The sequence below is a fragment of the Aspergillus ochraceoroseus genome (assembly GCF_002846915.1).
Source record: "Aspergillus ochraceoroseus IBT 24754 chromosome Unknown P175scaffold_1, whole genome shotgun sequence".
Classification (NCBI taxonomy): domain Eukaryota; kingdom Fungi; phylum Ascomycota; class Eurotiomycetes; order Eurotiales; family Aspergillaceae; genus Aspergillus; species Aspergillus ochraceoroseus.
This window is the reverse complement of record NW_024468476.1, coordinates 608971-633281: the sequence shown is the minus strand read 5'-3', so window position 1 is coordinate 633281 and position 24311 is coordinate 608971. Positions and strand designations below refer to the sequence as shown.

The following is a 24311-nucleotide window of genomic DNA, read 5'->3' as shown; positions in this document are numbered from 1 at the left end:
TTTTCCCCCCTCCTTGCTTATCGTTGTTCGTGCTTCTACACGGGCCACTTTTAGCTTTTTGCTTTCTGTACGTCTATCAATTCGGGGATATATATTCTGACGCTGCTGGATGCGTTTTCCACGCGTACTTTTTTAACCCAGCATTTATCCAATCGAAGATTAACTAACAGACCCGGATATCTAGCTTACTGGAAACACGTCTTCATATTATCTGATTGAACTTGGGCACGCATCGCCATGGCGAAGTCAGGCAAGAAGGGCAAGAAGGCCGATAACAACAAGCCAAAGAATAAAAAGGGCAAGGGGCAAGAGACACCAGAGGCCCCTACACCTCAACCTGAACCCTCTACCCCCGAGCAAGAAGAGCAACAAGTACCAGAGGTAACGCCTGTGCCTGATACTGTCCCTGACTTAACAGCGGATCTTGCCCCCGAACCAGGGCCACAGTCTTCTCCAGAATCCAGTTCAGGACTCGAGTCCGCCCCCGAACCAGAGTCAGAGCTGGAACAATCACAGACTCTTGTCGAGCCATCCTCGACATTGACCGAAACTGAGCTATCACTTGAATCCTCAAAAGAAAATGAGGACATTTTCACCCAGGTAACCAGTCCTGGCACTCCCACCAGTGAGCAAACCGGGTTCAGCTATGTCCACCCCGAGACATCTCATGAGCCTAGCCAGGAGGACCTAAGTGCATCGGATAAATTTTACAACGTCGGAGCCCCTCACGACCACAACGACGATCTAGATAGACAAAGCGGTACTGTTGATGCGCCTGAGCCAACACCGGTTACAGCGCCACAGTCGCCTTTCTTCCCTTCCTCACAAGAGACTTCCGCTGGCGCATGGACGGCTTGGGACGAAGAGCATCAGCCTGAAGCACAGTCAACTTCAGTCAATACCAATCCATTTGAAGTTCACACTGACGCCCCTCCCACTACTGATCCATTTGACGAACCGACTCCAACCGAACGTGCTCCTACTCCTGTTCCAATTCCTGAGGCTGACCCTGAGCATCAGCCTGAATTTCAGTTCGAACCCGAGCCAGTGACTGAGGTTGAACCTGAACCGGTGGTCGAGCTTGAACCCGAGCCAGTGACTGAGGTTGAACCCGAACCAGTGACTGAGGTTGAACCTCAACTAGTGACTGAGACTGAACCCGAACCAGTTGCTGAGATTGAACCCGAACCAGTTGCTGAGGTTGAACCCGAACCGGTTGCTGAGGTTGAACCTCAACTAGTGACTGAGACTGAACCCGAGCCGGTTGCTGAGGTTGAACCCGAACCAGTTGCTGAGATTGAACCCGAGCCGGTTGCTGAGGTTGAATCTGAACCAGTGGTCGAGCTTGAACCCGAGCAGGTGATTGAACCTGAGCCTGAACCAACGACGGAAGTTAAGCCTGAGATCGAGCCTGAGACTGAGCTTGAGCTTGAGCTCCAGGAACCCCTAGTACAGGAGGTTACGCCGCCTGCTTCCAAGCCTCAATCTCCCGAACCACGGACCATTTCACCGTCCTTGAAGTCCGCTTCGCCAATTCCACGAGCAGCGTCACCCACTACAATGCCTCACGGGGGTTCTCCAATGACCTCGCCTATACCCCCTCCAGCTGCTCCCACGCCACCACTAGCATCACCTTCATCCTACGGTTACTCTCCCGTAAAGGAGCCCGGTTTCGCAGTCCCAAAAGCGGGTCCTCCCACGCCACCAGGTGCTTCACCTATATATCATGCAGCATATCCCATCGACCAATCCTACTCCCCTCGCCAGAAGATCGTATCCCCTCTACAGAAATACGCTTCTCCTGTACGCAAGGCTTCGTCTCCATTACCCAAAGTCAGCAGCCCTCTAGCACACCCTTACGCCTCGCCCGTGATGGCTCCTCATTCTATGCCAATGCCGCCACCAATGGCTCCTTCTATGCCCCCTTCAATTGCGGGTGGTTATGCCACGGCTTATCAATCCCCTGTAATGAGTTCACCCGCCTATATGCCTCAATATGCCTACTACCAGCCCTCGCCTCAGATGCACCCGAATTCTCGAGGCTCTATGGGCCCTCCTCATAGTGGAGGATCATTCGCTGGTTTGAGAGACTTAGCCTACATGAACGGTCACGGTCACGAACATCTTCATAATGGCAAAGGAGGGCCCATGGGCCCCCTGGAACATGAAGAACCCATTGAATTGTTGCAAAGGATTCAGGATGCCATCCCGGATATTAACCGACTGCTGGGTAGTTACAAGAATACGAAAACCAAGCTGCAGTCTCGTGAAGCAGAGTTCAAGCAAATGGAGAGTCAGCATAAACAGGCACTAATGCACAAGGATTTCTTTGTCGAAGCGTTACAAAGTCAACTGCGTAAAGCAGCAAACGAAAGTGCAGAGGAGGCCAAAAGGTTGAAGAACATGATCAATGAGCTCCGTATGGAACTCGGAAATCTGGAAGAAAAGCGAAAGGATTTTGAGGAAAAGCTGACAGAATCCGAGGCGTCAGTCAAGAAGCTGGAACAGACAAAAGACGAGCTTGAAAACCAAATCCAAGAGGAGCGCGAAGCACATTCAGAGGCATTGGAGAAGCAACGGGCAGAAAAAGAAATCGAGAAGGAAGAGGCTCTTGCAGCACAGAAGCATGAGCTCACTGGATTCTTTGAAGAGATCAAAGCCGAAGATGAGAAAGCGGCAGCAGACGCTCTAGCTGCTCGCGAGGCCGAATTGACGGAGGAGAAAGAAGTCATGAGAGCAGATTACGAGCAGCAGAAGCAGCAGATGCAAGAATCGCACGACGCTCTCCAAGCAGACTTTGATTCCAAGTTGGCTGAGCTCGCTTCGACCAAGGAGGAGCTTGAGCAGAAACACCAAGAATTGGAAGACACTAGGACTCAACATGCTCAGGAGCTCGAGGAGCTCCATCAGACTCATGCAGACAAAGTGGCTGGCATGGAGGCCGCGTTCAGCGAGAAGGAGCAGCATTGGAACGAGGAGAAGACGGGTTTGGAAACCCAGCTTTCCGAGAAATCCGAAGAGCTTGCCAACTCCGAAAGGGAGAATAAACGGCTATCCGAGGATGTTATCGCCAAAGAGAAGCAGCTTGAACATTCAGTTGATAGCATGCGCCTCACGATCGACGACCTAGACAAGGACTGCGACAGGTTGAGGAAGACCCTACATAGCTTAGGAGAAGCCACTGACCTCAAAAGCACGAAAGGCGATTCATTCTTGTAAGTGACCTGGATTGAGAATGCATTTTAGTTTCCGATTTCTTTCGGATACAGTCTCTCATTCAATTCCTTTTCTTTTCCCTTTTTCTTTCCTTTTCTTTCCTTTTTTTCCTATTTCTCTTTTTCTCTTCTTTTCCTTTTCTCTTCTTTTTCTTCTTTTCCTTTTTCTTCCTTTTTTTTATATGTGACGCGAAATCTTCTGTTCTTTTCCTGTCATTTTCTTCTCCTATCTTCTTATATTCTTATATATACTACGCTTTTGTCATGATGAGCAGATCGTTCCTTATATTTTCCTATGTTTTCGTTTTCTTCATTTCTTGCCTTGCATTTCGTTCCCATAGAATGCTCACGAAGATTATGATATGTCGATAAACGTTATAAATGTACCTGTTCTGATAAGAATCCGAAATCTAGTTTGGACTGCTTCGGTCAACTTTCTCGTCTTATTGTTACTCTGTCTAAGGACCACTTCTCGTACCTTCCAATTGATCCTCCCAAGGAAATCCTCTCCAAGCTTCCACCAGAGCTACCTTCGTTCCTTGATAACACCCCAGCGTCGCGCGAGCTGCGTTCAGCGTATGTGCAACATGTCGTTTCAAAGACTCTAACGTACCGTATCTTCCACCCATTCTTGTTCACTCTAGGACGGAGGTATGATAAGGCCGATATTCTGTTCCAGATGCTTTCGATGGATATCCGACGAAAGTCCGTCAGACGTGAAGCCTTCTGGAGACAGCAGACATTGAAGGCAGCATACACGACATCTGATGCGAAAGAATCGATTAATGTGGTGGCTGCGGTGATCGTTGATGAGATCAGTAACCACCTGAAGCATTTCGCGGACCCAAAACAGATAGATTCTCTCCTCACGGGCATCCGAAAAATCGTGAAGCTGGCTGCCGAGACCTGGCGACATGCGCGTGTTGAAAGAGAACTCATCTTGGCTTCACTTCCCGCTCCCGAGGCGAACGGCGTCTCCAACGAAGACTGGGACGAGTACGGAGCTACGAGAGATGGATCAGTCAGCCCCCCCGGAGGAGATCCCGCTCGCCATGTTGTTCTCCGACCTTTCCCTCGCATTATCCGCGAGGCCGCCCACGAGGACTTTGTGGGAGACGAAGAAAAGGCGAACCCTTGCACTTATTCCTGCGGTAAAGTCCTGTATTCGGATTCGCCCATCATTATTGCGCGTCTCCAGGAACTTGCAAAAAAGTCCACCGATGCACTGGCCAACGGGGACGACTCGCCCCGGAGGGGTTCAAGAGCGTCCAACCGCTACGAGCCCGCCTCCCCACAAAGAAGCAAGGAAGAGTTGCATGATGGGAACCTGTTCACTGCAGGGGAAGATGCATTCTTCAGGCGCTCAGGGGACGACAACTGCGCGACTGCATAGACAGACAGATCGGGCTGTCTACTTCTGAATATTTCCTTTCCGTACGTCTTCTTGTGTGGTAAGGCAGGTTTCTTGCATCTTTCGCTCTTATTTTTTTCCTTTGTTTTACTTGTGAAGCTTTTTTTTTTCATTTTTTTCATTTTTTTTTTTTTTCAGATTTGACCATTCTAAATCCTGTATTTTCAAGGTGTTTTTTTTTTCTTGTCTTGCAGTTTAGCGATCATTACAGCATGTATTTTGTCCCATAGGGATGGGGTTTTATGTCTTGAATTAGTTTATGTTCTCCTTGAAACTTGTTTCATCTCTGCGGTTATTCATGTACGATTCTATCTAATAGAATAGCAATATGTGCTTTCATCAGCTGCCGAAGAGACCCCTATGTATACTAGATACTACATCCTACATCCACTCAACAGAATACGATACCTGAGGACCTAAGGCTGAATCGATTTGATGGCCGAATGTGCATAGTGGGTAGCGGCGAAGGTGGCGAGGGAGATTCAGATGCAGGGATAGATAAAGAGCCTTGGAAGGAGGACTCGAGATATACCTAGGTTCTTGAAGCTATTCAGGAAGTAGACACAACCATCAGAATAACCACAACATAAGAGCGTTTTTTTTTTCTCAATGTAAAAGATATTCGATAATACTCTAGGCCAAAATACATTGTAACTTCATATTGTCGTACGCTCTTGATTTACTTACTGGTTGTGTTGTTTCCTGTGTTATTTGGCCCCTAGGAAGCTATTCTGTGTTGATGCATCGAGGCTATCAGGGTTACAAATATCTTCACATAACATTTCCCTACAAAAAAAAAAAAAACCTCCCTTGTCTTTACTAGAGTAGGTGGCTGAGAGAGTCCCAAGTCAGGGCTTGAATCTGCCTTGTCGACATCTGTTATTTGTACAATCAGTTGTGGCTTGTGGGTGGTGGCTTGGGTTGTGGCTGAACATGGAATGAATGTCTCGATTCCAGTAGAATCACAGAACGCAAAAAAAGGAAGATAAATGGAAAAAAATATTATAGACCAAAGTAAGGTAAAAAAAAAGAGAAAATATTCAAACTAAGGAATTAGTATCACCCTGGCTTTTTCGAGAGGGGAACTATGGGGACAAGTGGGTGAATAGTAACAAGTATCCACGATAATAGGAATAAGGTAACTAAAGTACACAACTACCTGTTAATGCAGATAGAACTATACAACAGAAGGATATACTTACATACTGACAGACCCAGATAAATCCCATGTCACAGTCATACAAATCCAATGGTAAAAAATCCAGTTTCCCGCCAAAACCCCCGCTTCTCTATGAATGGCTGTAGTTTGGCGCCAGGTCCCATATCGTTCCGTCGCGATGATTCTCACTCTCGTTTAATCCACATTTCAACAGGGAATGAGGATTAGAGAAGTCGACACTAATCTTCCTAGTCAGGGGACGCTGTCACGTCCGGAGATGGACAGGTAAATCTGCTGAGGTCGTGTCCTATGGTTAGTTGAGCCTCCGTCTCCCCTCCATGATTCACAAGGCAGCTTTCTCTCTCTCTCCCTCATTCCTCCAACTCCTTCTTCTCGTCTTTTCTCCTCTCTTCTCCTTTCTTTTTTCTCTCAAATCCTCTCCTCTCATCACCTATTTCTCTCTCTCTCTCTCTCTCTCATCCACTCATCTCTTCAACCCTGTCTCACCTCTCGTGGCTCAGCCCAGTCAGTCCTTCTTCCTCCCCGGAACGTTGCTGAGCAGAGCCTCCTGCCACCCACCCTATCGACCAAGACATCTTTTATTCCATTCTGCTTGTGGAAGTTGTCCCTGGCGGCTCAATTCAGCCTTGGGTTCATCGCCTTTTCTGTCCTTGTTGGCTTCTCATCGTCCCGCAGACTTCAGCCTTGTCTCGCTGGGTCGTTCCCATCCTGACCTCCATACTGCCTTGCTTACCATTCCTCCTTCCATTCCACCATTCTACGTCATTCTGGACTGTCGCATGAAGCCTACAATAAATTTCCGGAGCGTTAAATCTCTCGGAAACACTGGAATAACCCCGGACCTGGGCTTGGCCGCAGGGACCTTTGGAGGCTCTTTGGCCCTCAATAAATATTGCTCCTCTGTTGTTAACTAGGGTTTGGTTTTTTGGGTTCCGTCGTACCTGATCACACCCATGGTTTGCTAGACAATGCGCTTGGGTTGTTCGCGACAGTATCGCTGCTTGAAAACTATTCCGACGAGAGAACGACAAGAAACGTGCAATTCCTCCCGATATCTCGTATCCTACACCCGACGAAGCCCCACTCAGCGTAATAGCGAAAAACCAATATAAAATAAAATGTCCACCACAATGCAGCCCCAGTTTGTACAGAACGACTCTGCGACCGATCGCCATTTGAACGACCCCAGTTTTCCCGATCTCTATCTTTCTACCCCGGTGGACCCTGAAGAAGCTTCTTTCCGATCATCCGCAATTCGATTGACACCGGCCCGCGACGATGATCAGCCCAGCGCTCACAATCCCTCGGCCTCCCCGCGAGACTACCCCACCAAGAGTGTGTCGAGCCCGGCTAATAATGAGGACTATGCGACTTCCTTTTCCGAATTTCTTAGCCCAGCCGACGAATTTACTAGCGATTTGAGCGCGAACACGTCCCCCATTGCAGAGTTCATGGTAGTACCAGGTTCTTGGCAGCTCGACGGCAGCCCCGCCCCCGACCGACTGGGCTCCGTGGCTAGCGACCTTTCGTCCCCGCAGACGACAATGAATCCAGCTCAACTCTTAACCCCAAATCTCACCAACAATCCAAGCCCATCTCCAGACACCTCGAGTATAAAGAGCCAGAGGGGGTCGCGGGCGGTTCCTTACCCTGCGATACACCCCCTGATCACCACCTCTTTGAGCGACTCGCTGGGAGTTCAGGTGGCCCCGGACTCAGCTAGGGCAATCAGCCCAATCGTCAAGGTAGAAAGCTATTCTCGGGGCGACTCCCCGGTTAGGGAGAGTTTTCTGGGGCCTCGTTGCCCCAGCCAATCGTCCGTACATCTCTCACCGGGAGGCATGTCCACTGGCTCGGAGGAAGATGAAGGTTCCATTACAAGAGCACCAAACGGTGCTTGGGTCCCCAGCAAAACCACCGGCCATTCAGGTATTGAACCAACCGCCCGACAGGATATCTACGTTCCCAGTCCCAATGAGATGGAGTCGCAGCGACAGCTGGCGGAGAGAAACGCTGATATCAGGATTTGGTCGGAAGCTGTAAGCGAAGCGCACAGCGACGCAGGCGACGTCATGCCCTCGCAGCGAGGGCGTACCGACCATCACCGTACTAGACGCCGGGCGAAAAGTGCTGGGGATCCGTCTCTCCAACAAGATTACTTCAATTTGAAGTTTTACGATGGTGGAGCGAATGTGCCAGGACCGGGTCTTGTGATCAAAGAAACTAGTGACTATAGCGATGATGCCAGCGAATCACCTCCTGTCAGTGTGAACGAGGAGAGATGGACCCAAGAGGCCGCGGAAATTTCCCCTCCCGAAGAGCCCGTTCCTGAAGAGGGCGGACCGCTACCTCACCAGTTCCTTGGGGCCGCACCGTGGCGAGATCCTGAGCCCGACTCATCTCCCCAACCCACAAGGAACCAGCCAGTCAACTCGACCCAGGCTATGGCTGAATACCAAAGACGCGCCAATGAACTTGACGCCGCATCTCGTTGGGCGACTTGGGGGACCCGGGACATAGATGGCAACAGCATCAAATCCTTCCAGAAACTGACTATCAATGCAAAAGGGAAAAAACACGAGCGGCGGAATAGTCTGCTCAGATTTTTACCTGGAAAACAGGCCAATAATCTCTTAAAGCGTCAACGCCAACCAACCGATCTTTCTATCGACCAACCAGGTTCGGAAAATGTCAACAGGGCGGGTGAAAACAAGCCCACCCCCCAAAGAAAAGACAGCTTCCCCCACCGAAAATTAAGTCTTGGCCTGTCCCCAAAGTCTCCTAGCTATAGTACCGGAGGGGCGGTCATTGCGATGACGAGACAGATGGCTGCCATTGGTGGCAAGGATTCTTTGGGCGTTGTATCCCCAAGCTCAACCACTAAGCCCTGGGCCTCTTTTAAAGCCCGTGGACGGAGTCGAAGCGAAGTTCCAAAGGCACCAGGGTTGTTTGAACTCATGACAAATCATGGAGGACCCCCCGTTCCTAACCTTAACTACATCCGGGCAATGGAGAAGAAGGAGGAAGTCAAACGTACCGCAAAACAGGATGCAGGTGACGAAGATGAGGATGAAGACCTTGATGATGATGATGAAAAGGGACTTGTGATGGAATTTCCAATTCAACCGAATTTACCGGTTCCTACCCAGGAAGGCTTCAAAAACCAGATTATCCAGCTGAACCCGCGCCTTGCCCCTGCACTGGTTGAACGTTTTGCACATGAACAACTTCGGCGATACCGGAAGCTGATTGAAATTAAACAGAACCATGCTCAGGCAGTCAGGAGTGGCAAGTGTAAGGCCGGCAAATATTGCTTTGCTCAAGGCGGCCAAGCCAAACTCCTGCCTCCCCCGCCATCCCACCAAGATTCAGAGTTCACGCATACTCAGTTTCAAATCCCTGGACGTGGGGAAACCGTCGACAATCCCGAAACTCTTGGAGAGACTGCAATTGCCACGGCGCAATTCCCCCCAGGTGTTCCCCCTCCACCATCTCAGGTCAAGGTATTGCCAGCCGAGTTTGAATGCCCCGTGTGTTTCCAGGTCAAGAAATTCCAGAAGCCTTCGGATTGGACCAAGCACATCTATGAGGATGTGCAGCCCTTCACTTGCTCTTTCCCCGACTGCCCGGACCCCAAGTCTTTCAAGCGAAAAGCCGACTGGGTCCGACATGAGAGTGAGCGACATCGACAGCTGGAATGGTGGGAATGCACGTTCCCCGATTGTCGCCATAAGTGTTATCGAAAAGATAACTTCGTGCAGCACCTTGTCCGAGAGCATAAATTGCCAGAACCCAAAATGAAGAAGACGAAGACCAAGGGATCGGGAGGAAGAGTCCCCAGCGACCCAATGACGCCTGAGATGCAGGAGGAACTCAATCGAGAGCAGGAGTTCAACCGGCTCTGGCGTCTGGTAGAAAGTTGTCGTCATGAAACGACCAAAAGCCCAAGAGATGAGCCTTGCCGCTTCTGTGGCAATGTCTGTACGAACTGGAAAAAGCTTACGGTACATTTAGCCAAACACATGGAGCAGATCGCCATCCCGATATTGGGGCTGGTGGATGAACGAGACTTCTCACATGGCCCTAATGCGATCTCCGCGCCCGATGGAAAGGCAAATCCCGGTGTAGATTCAATCCCAATCGTGCAGAACAGCGACAACGGCTTTACTCCGAACATGAATGAGGTTGTGCCCGATGGCCTGGGGCCATCGATCACCTTCACGCAGACACAATACGGGAATGGCCATGGAGTACATTTCAACATGAACCCCACATATCTTCCTGCGACATCGATGCTCATGCAGGGTGGTGGTTGTATTTCCGCCGAGCCCGATTCGATGGAAAGTGTGTCGCCATTTGACCCACCCGAGCTGGCTGGTGGCCATGACCAGACGCGGCTGCTGCTCATGCATCAGAACTCAGTTACCTATCCTCCCCCCTTTAATGCTGGGCCGCGGCCGAGAGTCTCCCATCAGGAGCTGAGCGTCTTGCAGGATTATCATAATAATTTCTCCATGTCCCCCACGGAGATGCAGTATGATCCACAGAGTGCCGTGTATGTGTCAACCACGGCGGAGAACAGCTACCCCTACCAGGGACCGATGGCTTCGACGATGCCGTACAATGGTCCAGGGGGTTGTTATCCAGACCAACGCCCATGAGTCGGCGTTGATAAAAAAAAAAAAAAAAAAAATTTTATGTAGACCCCAACCATTACGACTTCCTTGTTCAAGATACCCTTGCGGGGCAGATTTTGACAGATCGTGGGGGTTTTGTGTCGATTTCAATTTCTTTTCCATGGTTACTCTTTTTTTTTTTTTTTTTTTTTTTTTTTTTTTTTGGATTCCCTTCCCTGGGTTATGTTCCAGGTTGGCTATGTATCGGCTACACGATCGGCGTTTGCCCTCTCCATTGTTATACCCACCGTACCCAGTGATCAGCATCTCGTTAGTTATATACCCATGATTAGTATACTAGTAACTACCCCTGATTTTGGTTGTTGTTCGGCAGAGAGAGAGAGGGGGGGGGGGGCAGGACAGCGATTTGTTTATCCCTTTCTAGACGCGTGGATTTTCTGTGTTGCATTGCGGGATTCCATGAGACGATGAGGATCATGATGATGGATGGTAGATTACTTACGGAAGGAAGATCAAAAATCTACTGAGCAAAGAGAATGTGCGCTGGAAGTATGACGGAGAGAGAGAGAAAGAAAGGAACCCAGCAGCTGCTCTTCCTCCTCAGGGCATTTATTATGTGGAAAGTAGTTAACTACTCCACATTAATAGCCATCCCATCAATCTCCATTTCTGCGGATCGGTCCGCTCCGACCAAGATTTCCTTCTTTACTGATGGACTTGAACTACATATCTACATAGTGACTTCAAAGCCGATACGAGGACAGAAGAACGTGGAGAAATCGAATATCGGAATCCTGATATTCTTCTCTTTAGAAAGTACAGTAGTATTACAACTAGTAATAAACATTCTATATAGTTAATACTCATTCCCTTCTACTAGTAGTAAGAGATCAGTAAGGGATACATCTGATGGTTAAACGATGGTATACAATATTATCACGTGGGTTCAGCTTCAAGCGTGAAAGTTCTGGCATCTCATCACTCTTCTATTCGTATTGCATCCTCTACGTATGGAGCAGTCTATCTCATCCTCCCTCCTCCCCTGCTTGCTTTTTTTCTTTCTTTCTTTTTTTCGGGCACTCGACCATCGGGTTCATTCGCCCTAAATTCTCAGCCTTTCCCGTCTCTTCGTCTCGATCGGATTTTCCTGCTTGGACCCCCTCACACCCCCCGGTTCATCACACAGACCACACAACAACCAACAGTTCAACTAACCCCGAGTCTGGAAGTTGACTGGGATTGTCAAATTTCAAGCTCTTCGATAGTCCCCCCCGCATCTGGGTACGCTAACTTTCGATCTTCGCCTCGTTCTGCGACAGGACTCTTATGAAGACTTGACCGACCCTTCTGTTGCGATTCCATTCTTTTTTTTTTTTTTTGGCACGATCCCCTTGCAGCCTGTCCATAGCACAAGCCAGTGCGTGTCTTTGTTGCTTTGATCAAGGGAATTTCTCGTGGTTGCCGCTATGAGTGTAGGTACCCATTACGTTGATACCCAGTTCCCCGGAAACCTACCTACCTACCTTTATACGCTGAAAAAGAAAAGAGCAACAAGGAGTGTAAATTAAGAGAGGGAAAAGAAAAAAGAATTCAAATTAACTCGGACCACTAGGCATCAGGATCTAGCTTCACCTGGGACAATTCCAGCGATGTCCTACAAGGAATCATCGGCCCCCGGATAACCGCAACGCAGGCCGAACTCCTACCAGACGGAATGACATCTCCTGGCCTTGCTCTCGAAGACCCAGCATCATTTCTTGGCCTCCAATTCGGGACAGACCCAGGGATCTTGCCTCACAACTATACGTCCATTCTCAACCATTGCCCCCCACTGCACAAACAGTCCTCCCCGACCCCGCATCAGCTAGATTATTCCTATTACCACCCTCCGCGATTCATGAACAACCCGGACTCGTGGAACCCGCTGCAGGTCACTGGCGTTCCACCCAATTCATTGGCTTTCCCTATGCTTCCGCTAGGGCAGGCGCACCACATGAATGGGTTCGACCGCAGGTGTTCTACAGGCCAATATGGCACTCCGTCCGAAAACGGGAGCCAGTATAATGGTCTTCATTCATCCGACTCTGGATACAGTACCCAGAGCTGTACTACACGTTCGATAGCCGCTTCGTATGCTATGGACTCTGTTTGTAGCCCGCACCTTGCACCTCATCATGACCACGAAAATGATAATAAGATGTCAGCATTGGATATCAGCTCAACCCACCACAGTGAACCGATGGACCTTATCGAACGCCCTGAGTCACCGTCACTATTATGCTACGATACAATCAAATGTGATTATCCAAGTTGTCAATGGACTGGAAAATGTCCGTCCGATAAGAGGTGCCTTTCCATTCGGGTGGCTTTTTTTTTTTTTTTTTTTTTTAACAAACTGACCTGCGTAGAAAACACGAGGCTAGACACAAAAAACTGTTCAAATGCGACGAACCCAACTGTTCTCGAAAAGAGGGATTCGGGACAATCAACGACCTCGCGCGACATAAGAAGTGCGTCCATAAACGGGACCCAGAGCGGGGACCCAAGGTTCTATATATGTGTTTTGGACAGAACTGTCCCCGGAGGAACAAGAAGTGGCCCCGACTGGATAACTTCCGCCAGCATCTTGCGCGAATGCACAATGACGAAGACGTCGAAGAGTTATTGAGGAAGTAAGCTGCAGCTTTCACTGGTTGCCTATCGATATTGACTGGTGCAGATCGCATGAATGGTATGAGAACTGCGTGAAACTGAGAGAAATGAGGCCGCCTTGTAGCGAGGACTTTTTAGAAGACGCAACAGCCTCGCAGTTGCAAGAGATTGTAGAGTCAGATAATCTGGCCAGAAATCTGGATCAGGAATTCTGCACCCCAGGATTTTCAAATCCGCCAGTGCTGGATCCTGTCGAGATGTTGACCATGGATTCAATCAAGAGGCTGGACCAGGAGCACGAAAACCATCCAGAGGACCATGTTCCGATGCAAACTATCGACTTGCCTACACTCAATGCCCTTAACCTTGAGCCCACTCTCGAGCAAAGGGCCTCGATTCCATCACAGTTCGTTAATTCCAAGGCTGACAAAATGGACGACATGATCTCCGAAGCTGCGGCGAGCGTGATCAACGCCATGACGAAAATGATAAACAACCACCAGCGAAGACGAGGCCAACGCGGCGATGGCTACGATCTCGCTGAGCAAGAGGGGGACGAGTTGTCGGATCGAAAGCGAGAGATGCTGCAGAGGATTCTAACAGCAGCGCTGGAACGCCTCTCGGGCAGTTCGGGGCCAACCCCAGGCACACATCAGGATAGTGCCAATGGCGAATCTGACCAGAAGGGATGGATCCAATGCGAATTCTGCACGAAGCGAACGCGCCTGCGCTGTGAAATGAAGTATGTCACAAGATTCTTCGATGTCAGCCTCTGCTAACGAGTGCTAGGAAACACAAAAAGCGACATGAACGACCGTACGGCTGTACATTCTACAAGTGCGACAAAACCTTTGGCAGCAAAGCTGACTGGAAACGTCACGAACAGTCCCAGCATTTTGGCCTGCAGGGCTGGCAGTGCACCCTGCCTGACCCCACACAGCCAAGTATCCTCTGCGCTCGGCCCTTTCATCGACAGGAGGAGTACGTCCGACATTTGAAGAAACACCATCAAGCCGATGAGGAAGAAGTCCGGACATTGGTCCGCAAGGACCGCCTCAGCTGGAACGGGGAGCCGCAATTTTGGTGTGGGTTTTGTCGTGATATTATACATCTCCGGGGGCGCGGTCTGGCGGCGTGGAACCAGCGATTCAACCACATTGATCTCGAGCACTTCAAGAAGGGTGAGCGCATCGGGGACTGGTTTCTGCCCGCTATGCAAATGACAAAAGACCGGGAGGGGGAGAACGATCCCATCATGGATGAGAACAGTGACGATGAGTCCGTATGCCGCAGTAACCACTCTCATCGGGACCTCATTCACAAAGACGCCATGGCCGTCGACCAGGGCATCTCCCATAATCAACCACCATCGATATCACGATTCGACCACAGCACTGCGGAGCGGACCAGGACAAACCACCGCAAGCGCAAACTCGCAGAACCCCAAACATCGCTACCTTCCTATCAACCGCTTGACAACCCCGCCGCCCCTAATGTAGAAAAGAAGTCACGAACAAGATCCACCCAGCCGCATCCACGGTCAACCGGAGTCGCGGCTGAGCCGGGCAAGCCCGTTTCGTGTGTAAATTCTCCCTGAACAAATCCTCCTTGGCCGTATCGATGGGAAATATATGTAGCTAGCTGACCGATGCATAGTGTCAGTGTGCACAGGGCCGTTTTGGGGGCTTATCGAGCACCGGAGGTAGTAGTAATAATTGCCTGTATTGTCGACATCGGGTGTGCGGGGGTGTAGTGAGACCCTAACACACATTTATGATTTTCTATGATTGACTGTAAATAGTTTGAATCTACATAGCTTTACCACTTTATACCATTGATAGTCCAGAAAACAGTTTTTTTCTCGCAAGGATTTGAATTATACTAAACTTAGGTACCTAATAGACACAGATAGAGAGAATCCCAATCAATCAATCAATCAATCAATCAATCAATCAATCAATCAATCAATCAATCAATCAATCAATCAATCAATCATGTGTCAAGGGCCATGAATGAAACAATCAATGAACAAAATTACTTCTGCTGCAGCCCCGTCAACTCCCTTGCTTCCTTCTCCAAGACAATCACTTCTTCTAGTAGTGCATGTTAGAACCATTTTTGGTGGTGTTGTTTTTTTTTTTTTTTTTTAAATCCCGGTCCCTAGCTAGCTGGCAGGCAAGCAGGCTGGCTGGCTAGGTAAGTAGTAGATAGGCAGCACTTACGATTCCGGTGCACCTTGGTCTCGTCCATCTCCAGCTTTAGCCACGTCCAGCGAATCACCTGGTACGTGAAGACGGCACCGAGGAAGACCTTTGCAAAGGGGCCAGCGAAGAGTTTGTACCGGGCGAACTGTTTAATTGAAGAAGAGTGGGTAAGGTAAGGTACTAGGAAGCGATGATTGATTGTCAGTGACAACTTACAACGTGTTTGAAAGTGCTTGGGGGTTGAGAGCTGGAGAGATTTCGAGAATGGCTGGATGATGATGATGATGATGATGATGATGATAACCCGGAGGCAATTGAACGGACGCGGAGGGAACGAGACAACATTTTTCTTTTTTCTTTTTTTTTTTTCTATTATGTTATTTTTTTTTTTTTTCTTTTTCGATTGTTATTTTTCTTTTTCCTGGTGGATGATTGGAGAATTAATTCTTGTATATAGGTATAGATAGATAGCTACTTCTAGTAGGTTGAAGGACGGGCGAGGAAAAATGCGGATTGAGGATGGATGACTCAGCAGTGCATCACATGATATCAAGCGAGCGGCAGCGGCGGCTAAGGTTATGGGTTTTAGAACAAGCGGGGAGAAGTCAAAAGAGCGATAAGCTTTGATGCCAAAAAAAAAAAAACTGGAGAAAAAAAAAAATATTCCAGAGTCGGTGAGTGAGATCTTGAACTCTTCCCCCCCCCCTCTCTAATCATGCCCTTTTTGTTGGTGCGGAGCGGGCGTGGTGTGGTGGAAACACCGTGATCCGTGTCTGCAATTCAATGATATGGTCTGGAACGAGTGTGTCCGAGGATTCAAGCATGGAATATGAGGGTGTTGGATGTTTTCGCAGCAAGGCATCTCTGTTGAGGTTGTTGTTGTTGTCCCCATTTTCAGAGCCAACTCACAATCCGCCGAGGAGATGCCGTGGAGACCAGATCTCTCAGGCACCGGCGGCTGGAGAGGGAGACGCTAGTCCTGAAACAACACTAGTTGTGGCGCGTGCCCTGTGGCTTGACACCACCTGAAAGACTCACCCATGCGAGATTGACAAAGACCGACAGACAAGAGAAGAGAAGAGCGAGTCGCAAATTCCAGCCCGGAGATTGTCGTCGTCCATAACTTCATCTTCATCGACTCCGTCTCCACGGTACCCACATGCTGTTTGTAATTGTCGTCGCTGGGCCTGTTGATTGATTCCTAGGTGATTTTCCCCCCATCGTATCGCCTGGTTTATTTTGTCGGTGCGCTGACCCTGATTCTTTTGTTGCTTTTCCCAGACTCGATTGCTTGCGACGCGTCCTTATACCTTACCCCACTCTCTACCATTCTCCCCCCATTTCGGCCGATTTTGCCGTCGTGGATAGATCTGTTTGGCGTCGCTCGTTCTCTCTCGCCCCCCTGGCGCATTGCCGGTGTTCGTCCCTCGTCCACCCGTGTATATACCCGATCTCCCCTGCTTGGCTGATCCCGGGTCGAGTCCGTCTTCTCACCATTGATGTTTGGTCTTTGCTGAGAGTGGATCACCGTTGGTGTTGATGAAAGTACGGTCGCTGCTTTATTGCTGAGTTGGAGGTGCTTGTTTGGATTTGCGGATTGGAGTAATTCACCAGGACCTCTTTTTTTTCGGTAAGTTCCGTTTAAGTTTCAAGTTCAATCTGATGGATGGCTCTTTCTGTACTGCAAGGTCGACTTTCTTTTTATCCCTGTCATTCAGGCCTCGCAACCCTCGCTCTTGATATGCTTATCAGTGTCCCTTGTGGCCCCGTCTCTGAGATTGAACGCTTTGCTCATATGGCTAACCGAACAAGATCTTATAGTATTAATCGAAGAATCATGGCTCGCACAAAACGTTCCATCGAAGAGCTCGCCAACAAATCTGACTCAGATGATGGTGACTACAGCGACCATCCCGTGCGTTCCAGCCGGCGCTCGGCCTCGAAACCAAAGTCGAGAAAGAAGCCCAAACACATCAAGAAGAGAGCACGCCGTGACTCTGACGACGATATGGCCTCAGACGATGATGAACTCCTCAGCGATGCTGATGAGCTTTCCTTCCAAGGTTCCGACGAGGAAGACGACACAAATGCCCAGAGAAATGCGAGAGGCCTGGTTGCCCGAAGGGCCGCTACTAATCGACCCATTTACAACGAGGGCGAGTCTAGTAGCGCTGGAGATGAACCCGGGGATGATGAAGATGAGGAGCCTCTCTCGCCCCCCAAAAAGCGAAAGAGCACAGTCGTCACTTTGAAACTAGGTGACGCTCTGAAGCGCCAGCCTCTATCAGATCACCTACAGGGCACACGACGAACGACTCGACGTACGCGTGATCCATCAGAAGATATCTATGCATTGACGAACTCAGGTCGTCACGTTCAGACAGTGGAGCGAGGCACGCATAGTCCCGAGGTTGAGGCCCGTCGCGCACGTCGTGGATCTCGTGCCTCCAAGCGTGCTCCCGGTGCTGAAGAAGACGAAGCGGCGCCGAAGCTAGAGGAACTCGAGGTTATTGAAGAAACACTGACTGAAATTAAAGCTTCACAATTAGAGATTCTGGAGAGCGATGCCCAAGGCGATTTTGAAGAAGGCGTTCCAGCTGCTGCAGGGGGAGCCGACGATCCAGGTTTTATCCCGGAATCTGAGAATGGAGACGCGAAGGCTGGTGATGATGATGATGAAGACGACGACGACGACGACGACGACGACGACGGCCCAATTGCCCGGAGAAGAAGCAGACCGAACCGAAACCCCGACGCCGAGGAGGAGGCTGAACAACCAGAGGAAGAGCGTGATTCACACCTACGTCGTTCTAGTCGCAAAAAACCCAAGTCTTCACAACGAAAATCCCAAGATGATGGGGAGAGCGATTTTGAACCCGAGGAAGAGGACTCCAATGATGATGATGATGATGGCCTTTCGCAGTCCAGAGGATCCCAAGCCTCTCCGCGCAAAGCGAGCCAACCTCATGATGAAGATGACGAGAGTTCAGCTGGCCGACGCCCTGGACTCCGGAAGAGGGCATCTCGATCTCGTGGACAGTCCGAGCTTGGCGCCGACATTGCTGAGGAGCTCGCTGAAGAGCTTGAAGATCTTCGCGGTGGTCGCCCTCGCCGACGAGTGCATCAGGAAATTGTTTACGAGAAACCGCGACGGAGCCGCAAAGACGTTGACTACCGCATTATTCGCCCTGATTTGATTTTGCCTATCGAGGAAGCTGAGAATGAAGTCAACGAGTCCCCCTCCCGTCGGGGCCGCGGCGGAGGTGGTGGTAGCTGGCAACGCACCCTGTTTCCAACCTACGGGCCTTTTGGAGGCGGCGGGCCGTCTGCCATTCTAGGTGGCCCCGGAGCACCTGCGGCAACTGGAGGCGTCGACAGTGACAGCAGCGATGACGAGGTTATGCAACATCCAAAAGGGTCAGGGCCTGGGGGTCCTGCTCTTGGTCCTCCTGCCCTTGTTGCCACTCAAACACATGCAGATCCAGCACAGGGTCCTGCCGGAACACCGGCAAACCTTGGAAAGATCAAAGATAAGCAGGCACTTGCCGATGCGGATCCGCTAGGTGTCGATATGGGTGTCAACTTTGACAGCGTAGGAGGCTTGCAGGGTCACATTGACCAGTTGAAGGAGATGGTCTCGTTGCCGCTGCTGTACCCGGAGATCTTCCAGCGGTTCCACATTGTTCCTCCTAGAGGTGTGCTTTTCCATGGACCCCCTGGAACCGGTAAGACACTCCTAGCTAGGGCTCTAGCAAATAGTGTCAGCTCCGAAGGCCGTAAGGTTACCTTTTACATGAGAAAGGGAGCAGACGCCCTCAGCAAATGGGTGGGAGAAGCCGAGCGCCAACTTCGTCTATTGTTTGAGGAAGCTCGCAAAACCCAACCGAGTATCATCTTTTTTGATGAAATCGATGGTAAGTACTTCTTTCGCTCGACTCTTGTCTAAGCTCCAAACATTAACGCGGTGTCCCTAGGTTTGGCGCCCGTGCGATCCAGCAAACAGGAGCAAATCCATGCCTCCATTGTTTCGACTTTACTGGCGTTGATGGACGGCATGGACGGTCGTGGCCAGGTCATTGTCATTGGTGCGACCAATCGTCCAGACTCCATTGACCCGGCGCTCCGTCGTCCCGGCCGCTTTGATCGCGAGTTTTACTTTCCTCTACCAAACACTGAAGGTCGTCGTGCTATCCTAGATATCCACACCAAGGGCTGGGACCCACCCCTGCCGGACCCCATCAAGGATGAGCTTGCAGAGATCACGAAGGGTTACGGCGGAGCAGATCTCCGCGCTCTTTGCACCGAAGCTGCCCTGAACGCAGTCCAGCGAAGGTATCCTCAGATCTACAAGTCTGAGCAGAAATTACTCATCGACCCCCAGACGATTGAAGTCACCCCGAAGGACTTTATGTTGGCGATTAAGAAAATGGTTCCCTCGTCGGAGAGGTCTACTTCTTCTGGCGCTTCACCTTTACCTAAACCCATCGAGCCCCTCCTTCGCCAACCTCTGGCTGATCTGAGGAGCATATTGTCTGAAGTTCTTCCTCAGCGCAAGCGTCTTACCGCCCTGGAAGAGGCTCAATTCGAAGAACCGGAAGGATCGGGAGGTTTCCAACGGGAGCAAATGCAGCAGGAATTCGAGAGATCTCGAGTCTTCCGACCTAGGCTACTGTTACGGGGGTCTATGGGCATGGGCCAACAGTACTTGGCCGGCGCCCTGTTGCATCACTTTGAAGGACTCCATGTACAATCATTTGATCTCCCCACTCTCCTAAGCGATTCAACCCGATCCCCTGAAGCCGCGGTCATCCAGCTGTTTGCAGAGGTCAAACGACACAAACCAAGCGTTATTTACATTCCAGCCCTACAGAACTGGTCCGATACCGTCGGCCCCGCCGTTATATCTACCTTCTTAGGACTTTTACGCTCCGTCCCCCCCACCGACCCTGTTCTGTTGCTCGGAATTCAGGAGTCTGGCATTGAATATCTCGATTCTGGTCTCGTAAGAAATCTCTTCGGGTACTCGAAAAAGAACATATTCGACCTTAGAGCGCCTGGCAGCGAGTCCCGGCATGAGTATTTCAGCAAAGTGATCGAGTATATCAAAACCTCTCCCGCCCACTTCCCTGATCCGGAGAATCGGAAGAAAAGGCAGTTGGAGGAGTTGGAGATTGCGCCGCCCCCTCCACCGAAAGAGGCAACTCCTCTCACGAAGGAGCAGCTCAAGGCTCAGAAGAAAAAAGATTATCAAACTTTAAATCTTTTAAAGATTCGTATTCAACCCATCATGGACCAGATTAAGAAATATAAGCGGTTCAGGACGGGTGTGATTGACGAGTCTCAGATCAGATATTTGTGGGAGGAGGAGAACCCGAACATTGTCACCAGTGACCTGCCAATTGAGCAGCGAACCTCCTTCCGGCCGTTTGAAAAAGCGTTTGATAAGCAAGGTGTTATGGGCCTCCGAGAGACCGTATCGGGCAAATTCTTCTATAACCTGGAGATCGTTACGATTGAAAAACGTCTTTCGAATGGATATTACAAGCGGCCTAAGGACTTCCTGGCGGATATCAAGCGACTCGCCAGGGACGCCCGCCAGCTAGGTGATCAAGAACGTTTGCTCAGGGCGAATGAACTTCTTTCCAATGTCGAAGTGGATATTGCTACGATTGAGCAGGCTGAGCCCGCATTGGTCACTGAATGCGAGAATGTGTATGTCCGCGAGCTAGAGCGGGAAAAGATTGCTTTAGAGAAGGCTAGGAAGGCTGAGGAAGAGGAAGAAGGCTTCATGGGTCGTCCGGCGGCCGCCAACAGAGTTCCCCATGGTAACACCGAGTCGAATCCTTCTACTGGGCCCGTCGTTCTCGGCGCCTCGTTCCCCAACAGTGGACCCGAAGGCCTCGATCGACCGGTGACACCCACTCGGCCGTCGACAACAGGGAGCTTCATGGCGAATGGATATCACCGGGGTGGCGGGTCTGATCTCAACGAGCTGAACGCGAGTAACGGCTCCCACGAGTCCCATCCTGACGGAGATGGAGATGTCTACATGACAAACTCTGATCAATCGGTTGGAAGGGACACACAAGCCAGTTCTTTTGGGCCATCCGCCCAGCCGAAACCAGCCTACTCGCTGACTGCTCCTTCTCAACAAGTGAGACGGGAGTCGGGTCTATCCAGTTTCTCCCAAAAAGGGCCGATGACCCCTCTGGCTCCTGGATCTCAACCTGGAGACTACACTAATGAAGCCTCCACTACGCAAACGACCTCGGACAAAAAGTCCTCTGACCATTCTTCCGTCCCGCAACCTCTCACACAGAGTCCTATCATGGCACACAGGATGCGACACGACTACCCAGATCTTACCCAGTACCCCGACCGTGTCTCACAGGAGGAGGAGCATCTTCCCGATACCCAACAGGGCGATAGCAGCCAGCCATCTCCTCGCGCGCGGGATTCGCTGCCAGCGCATGTCGATGGGCCTCATGCTAGTCAATCACAGCTAAGGTCACAACCTCCCGTGCCTCTCTTCGACGCTTCCTCCAAGCAACCTACTATGGGCTCAGCCGGCCTCCAATCCCTCCTCAATAATGAAGACATCTCCCCTAAGCTGATTATTGATCTGGACTATGTGCAAAATCTGCATGACCAGATGACTCAGCGGACTAGCGGATGCTCTGTAGAGCAGCTGGAGCAAATCACTACTATGCTGATGGATTATCTTTGGCAAATGCGCAGTGAATGGAACCGCAGCAAAGTAGCTGCTGGAATTCGCGATGCCTTCAACGAAGTCCTCGAAGACATGCAAGCCGTGCAAGAGATTGGACCTATCAGCCAGAGGACGAAAGAGCAACTGGTCCCGCTGTACTAGCTTTGGCCCTAACCAGTCGAATTCCTTGTTGATTTCTCTTTTCCCTCTTTTCTCTCCCTCTATTTCCTTTTTCATCCTCCCTCCCCTATGATTTAGTACCCTAGCACACAATTTGGCGGGTCGGGAATATTCTAAAGCGGCTATGGATTTGTGTAATGAGATTGATGGCGGGAATTCGGATCTCCTTGAGCATTGTTTTGCATGTTTTTTTTTTTCTTTCTTTCTTTCTTACCCTATCTCTACCACCGTCATCATCCTTAGTGTATACCTCCTTTTTTTTTTCCCCCTTGAATCTGTCGTCATCTTGGTGTCTTGTTAGCCTTGTGTGGGAGTGTAGCTTGTTGCCCTTTTTCCTGTTTGTCTCTGCGGCCAGCTATGATTGTATCATCAAAGAAATAAGCCTTGAAACGGATTTACTAGAGCTGTAGATAATGCAGTCCATTTTCTTTCTCGATTTTCCGGGATTTTTCTTGTTTCTTTTTGACAGGTTTTGACATGTTTTGTAGGTGGATGTGGTGTGGTGGAGGACATGTGACTGAGATAGCCAAGACACCAGGCTGGCCTTTGGATCATCATCGTATTATTTGTTCCTCTTCCCATCTTCCATCCTCCAGCTCCGATTTCCTTTGCACCACCACTCTCTGGCAGGTCCTACACACCTGTTCTTCTGGCCGATTTTATAATTATTCTCTTCTTTCTCGGAGTCTTCTTTTTCCCTTTCAATTTCGTCGATACCCCATTTCGACCGTCTAACGCACTACCGCCACTATTATGACCAACTAAACCAGCTCAACTTCATAACTCAACCAACCCCCTTCAATTCACACAGACACATACTCTCTCTGTCGCCAACATGGTAGACTGGATTACTCTCGCCGTGCCATTCGCCTACTTGAGCGTTCTCATCGGCTCCCTCGCAACCTTCTCTTCTCTATACCGCAAACGCAAAGCTAGTGCGTCCCCTCCCTGCACTCCAAATTTCCACTGCTAACACAAGATAATTCACTCTGGCTGCGCGTATAGGAAATGCTTCCTCCCTAGAACCATGGTTCCCTCCGCACCTCCAACGAGATATCTACTTTTCCCTCATGCACCTCGACCCAGCCACTTCGTCGTCATCGAAGGAGAAAAAAGCCCCCGCAGTTCCCGAGTCGGTCCTCAAGGCTGCTCTACTAAGACGCGCCGCGGAGAATATCAAACGCCTCATGACCCTGCGAAGCCAGAAACAAGCTCTATCTTTGCTTCTGCAGCGCGGCAGTGTTGGCGACGATCTGTGGCAACGGTTTCTCCGCGCCGAGAAGGAAATGGAGGAAGAGGTTCGGGATGTTGTCGCTGAGGTGAGTTATTTTGAGTAATGCATTCTCTGGGCATGGTTTTTTTTTTTGAGACCGTGCGCTAACCCAACCCCAAAACAAGGCCAATGCATACGTACCGAATTGGGGCCAGACGATCTTCCAATCTGCAAATGAAATGGTCAATAACGCAATGGTGCGCCAGCGACTTGAAGCCCACCAATCGAAACTCGAAGAGGAGAAGCAATGGTGGGAGCGCAAGAAGTCTCGTATCCAAGAAGGATTCATGAAAGAGTTGGATGCAGAGGGTGCATCCGCACAGCAGAAGACCACAACCGCTGCTCCTACCTCTGTCCCTGCCCCTGCTGCTACTCCTGTAGCTACTCCTGCACCGACTACACCAAAGAAGCCCGAGACCCCGTCTGTCACCGCTGAGAGCGATGACGATGCCGTTCTCGTAGAGGCCGATGACCAAGCTGCGAATGCGGAGAGTCCTAGTCGAGGAACAGGAGGCAAGAAGAAAAAGAAGGGCAAGAAATGAATCTTTTAGACAATTTGTATCTTCTTCTTTAAGTTTTTTTTTTCGATTCCGACCTGTTTTATGAAAGAGGTTTTGCATCATTCCCTTCCTTCCTTCCTTCCTTTATTATACTTCTGTTAAACGGCTAGGGCACTACACTGGAGTTTATGGTTTCACTTTGGCGAATCTGGACTCGAGTCGTCGTACAATCTATAAATTTTTTGTGGGGTTGCTCTGTGGTTTCTATTACTCTATTATCAACAGTAACAAGCAAGTTACTTTGTAGAACTATACTATACTACACTATACTACACTACACTAGTTATACT

The 24311-nt window shown here is 50.0% G+C and overlaps 7 protein-coding genes across 7 annotated transcripts; 6 read left to right on the top strand and 1 right to left on the bottom strand.

The window, feature by feature from the left end:
* Positions 1-237: 237 nt before the first annotated feature.
* P175DRAFT_0429647 (uncharacterized protein) lies at positions 238-4608 on the top strand (the record flags this gene model as incomplete). The annotated part of the gene is made up of 3 exons (XM_040893379.1): positions 238-894; positions 1357-3215; positions 3630-4608. The coding sequence occupies 3 exons, from the start codon at positions 238-240 to the stop codon at positions 4606-4608; spliced, it is 3495 nt and encodes a 1164-aa protein (XP_040755209.1).
* A 2328-nt stretch (positions 4609-6936) lies between these two features.
* P175DRAFT_0505604 (putative C2H2 finger domain protein) lies at positions 6937-10467 on the top strand (the record flags this gene model as incomplete). The annotated part of the gene is made up of 1 exon (XM_040898116.1): positions 6937-10467. One exon carries the CDS (start codon positions 6937-6939, stop codon positions 10465-10467), a length of 3531 nt encoding a protein of 1176 aa, XP_040755208.1.
* A 408-nt stretch (positions 10468-10875) lies between these two features.
* On the top strand, positions 10876-11346 carry P175DRAFT_06542 (uncharacterized protein). The gene has a single exon (XM_040901070.1). It carries the CDS (start codon positions 10980-10982, stop codon positions 11301-11303), a length of 324 nt encoding a protein of 107 aa, XP_040755207.1. The 5' UTR covers positions 10876-10979; the 3' UTR covers positions 11304-11346.
* A 105-nt stretch (positions 11347-11451) lies between these two features.
* Positions 11452-14960, top strand: P175DRAFT_0496941 (putative C2H2 finger domain protein). The gene is made up of 5 exons (XM_040896168.1): positions 11452-11915; positions 12056-12789; positions 12852-13115; positions 13163-13837; positions 13885-14960. The coding sequence occupies exons 1-5, from the start codon at positions 11910-11912 to the stop codon at positions 14690-14692; spliced, it is 2487 nt and encodes an 828-aa protein (XP_040755206.1). The 5' UTR covers positions 11452-11909; the 3' UTR covers positions 14693-14960.
* A 169-nt stretch (positions 14961-15129) lies between these two features.
* On the bottom strand, positions 15130-15644 carry P175DRAFT_0527266 (uncharacterized protein; the record flags this gene model as incomplete). The annotated part of the gene is made up of 3 exons (XM_040899508.1): positions 15130-15188; positions 15318-15444; positions 15516-15644. The coding sequence occupies 3 exons, from the start codon at positions 15642-15644 to the stop codon at positions 15130-15132; spliced, it is 315 nt and encodes a 104-aa protein (XP_040755205.1).
* A 1492-nt stretch (positions 15645-17136) lies between these two features.
* On the top strand, positions 17137-22170 carry P175DRAFT_0527264 (chromatin segregase YTA7; the record flags this gene model as incomplete). Its single annotated transcript, XM_040899507.1, has 2 exons — positions 17137-19213; positions 19274-22170. 2 exons carry the CDS (start codon positions 17137-17139, stop codon positions 22168-22170), a joined length of 4974 nt encoding a protein of 1657 aa, XP_040755204.1.
* Positions 22171-23023: 853 nt separating this feature from the next.
* On the top strand, positions 23024-24003 carry P175DRAFT_0429337 (Sec63 complex subunit SEC66; the record flags this gene model as incomplete). Its single annotated transcript, XM_040893354.1, has 3 exons — positions 23024-23123; positions 23194-23507; positions 23587-24003. The coding sequence occupies 3 exons, from the start codon at positions 23024-23026 to the stop codon at positions 24001-24003; spliced, it is 831 nt and encodes a 276-aa protein (XP_040755203.1).
* Between the last annotated feature and the right edge of the window lie 308 nt (positions 24004-24311).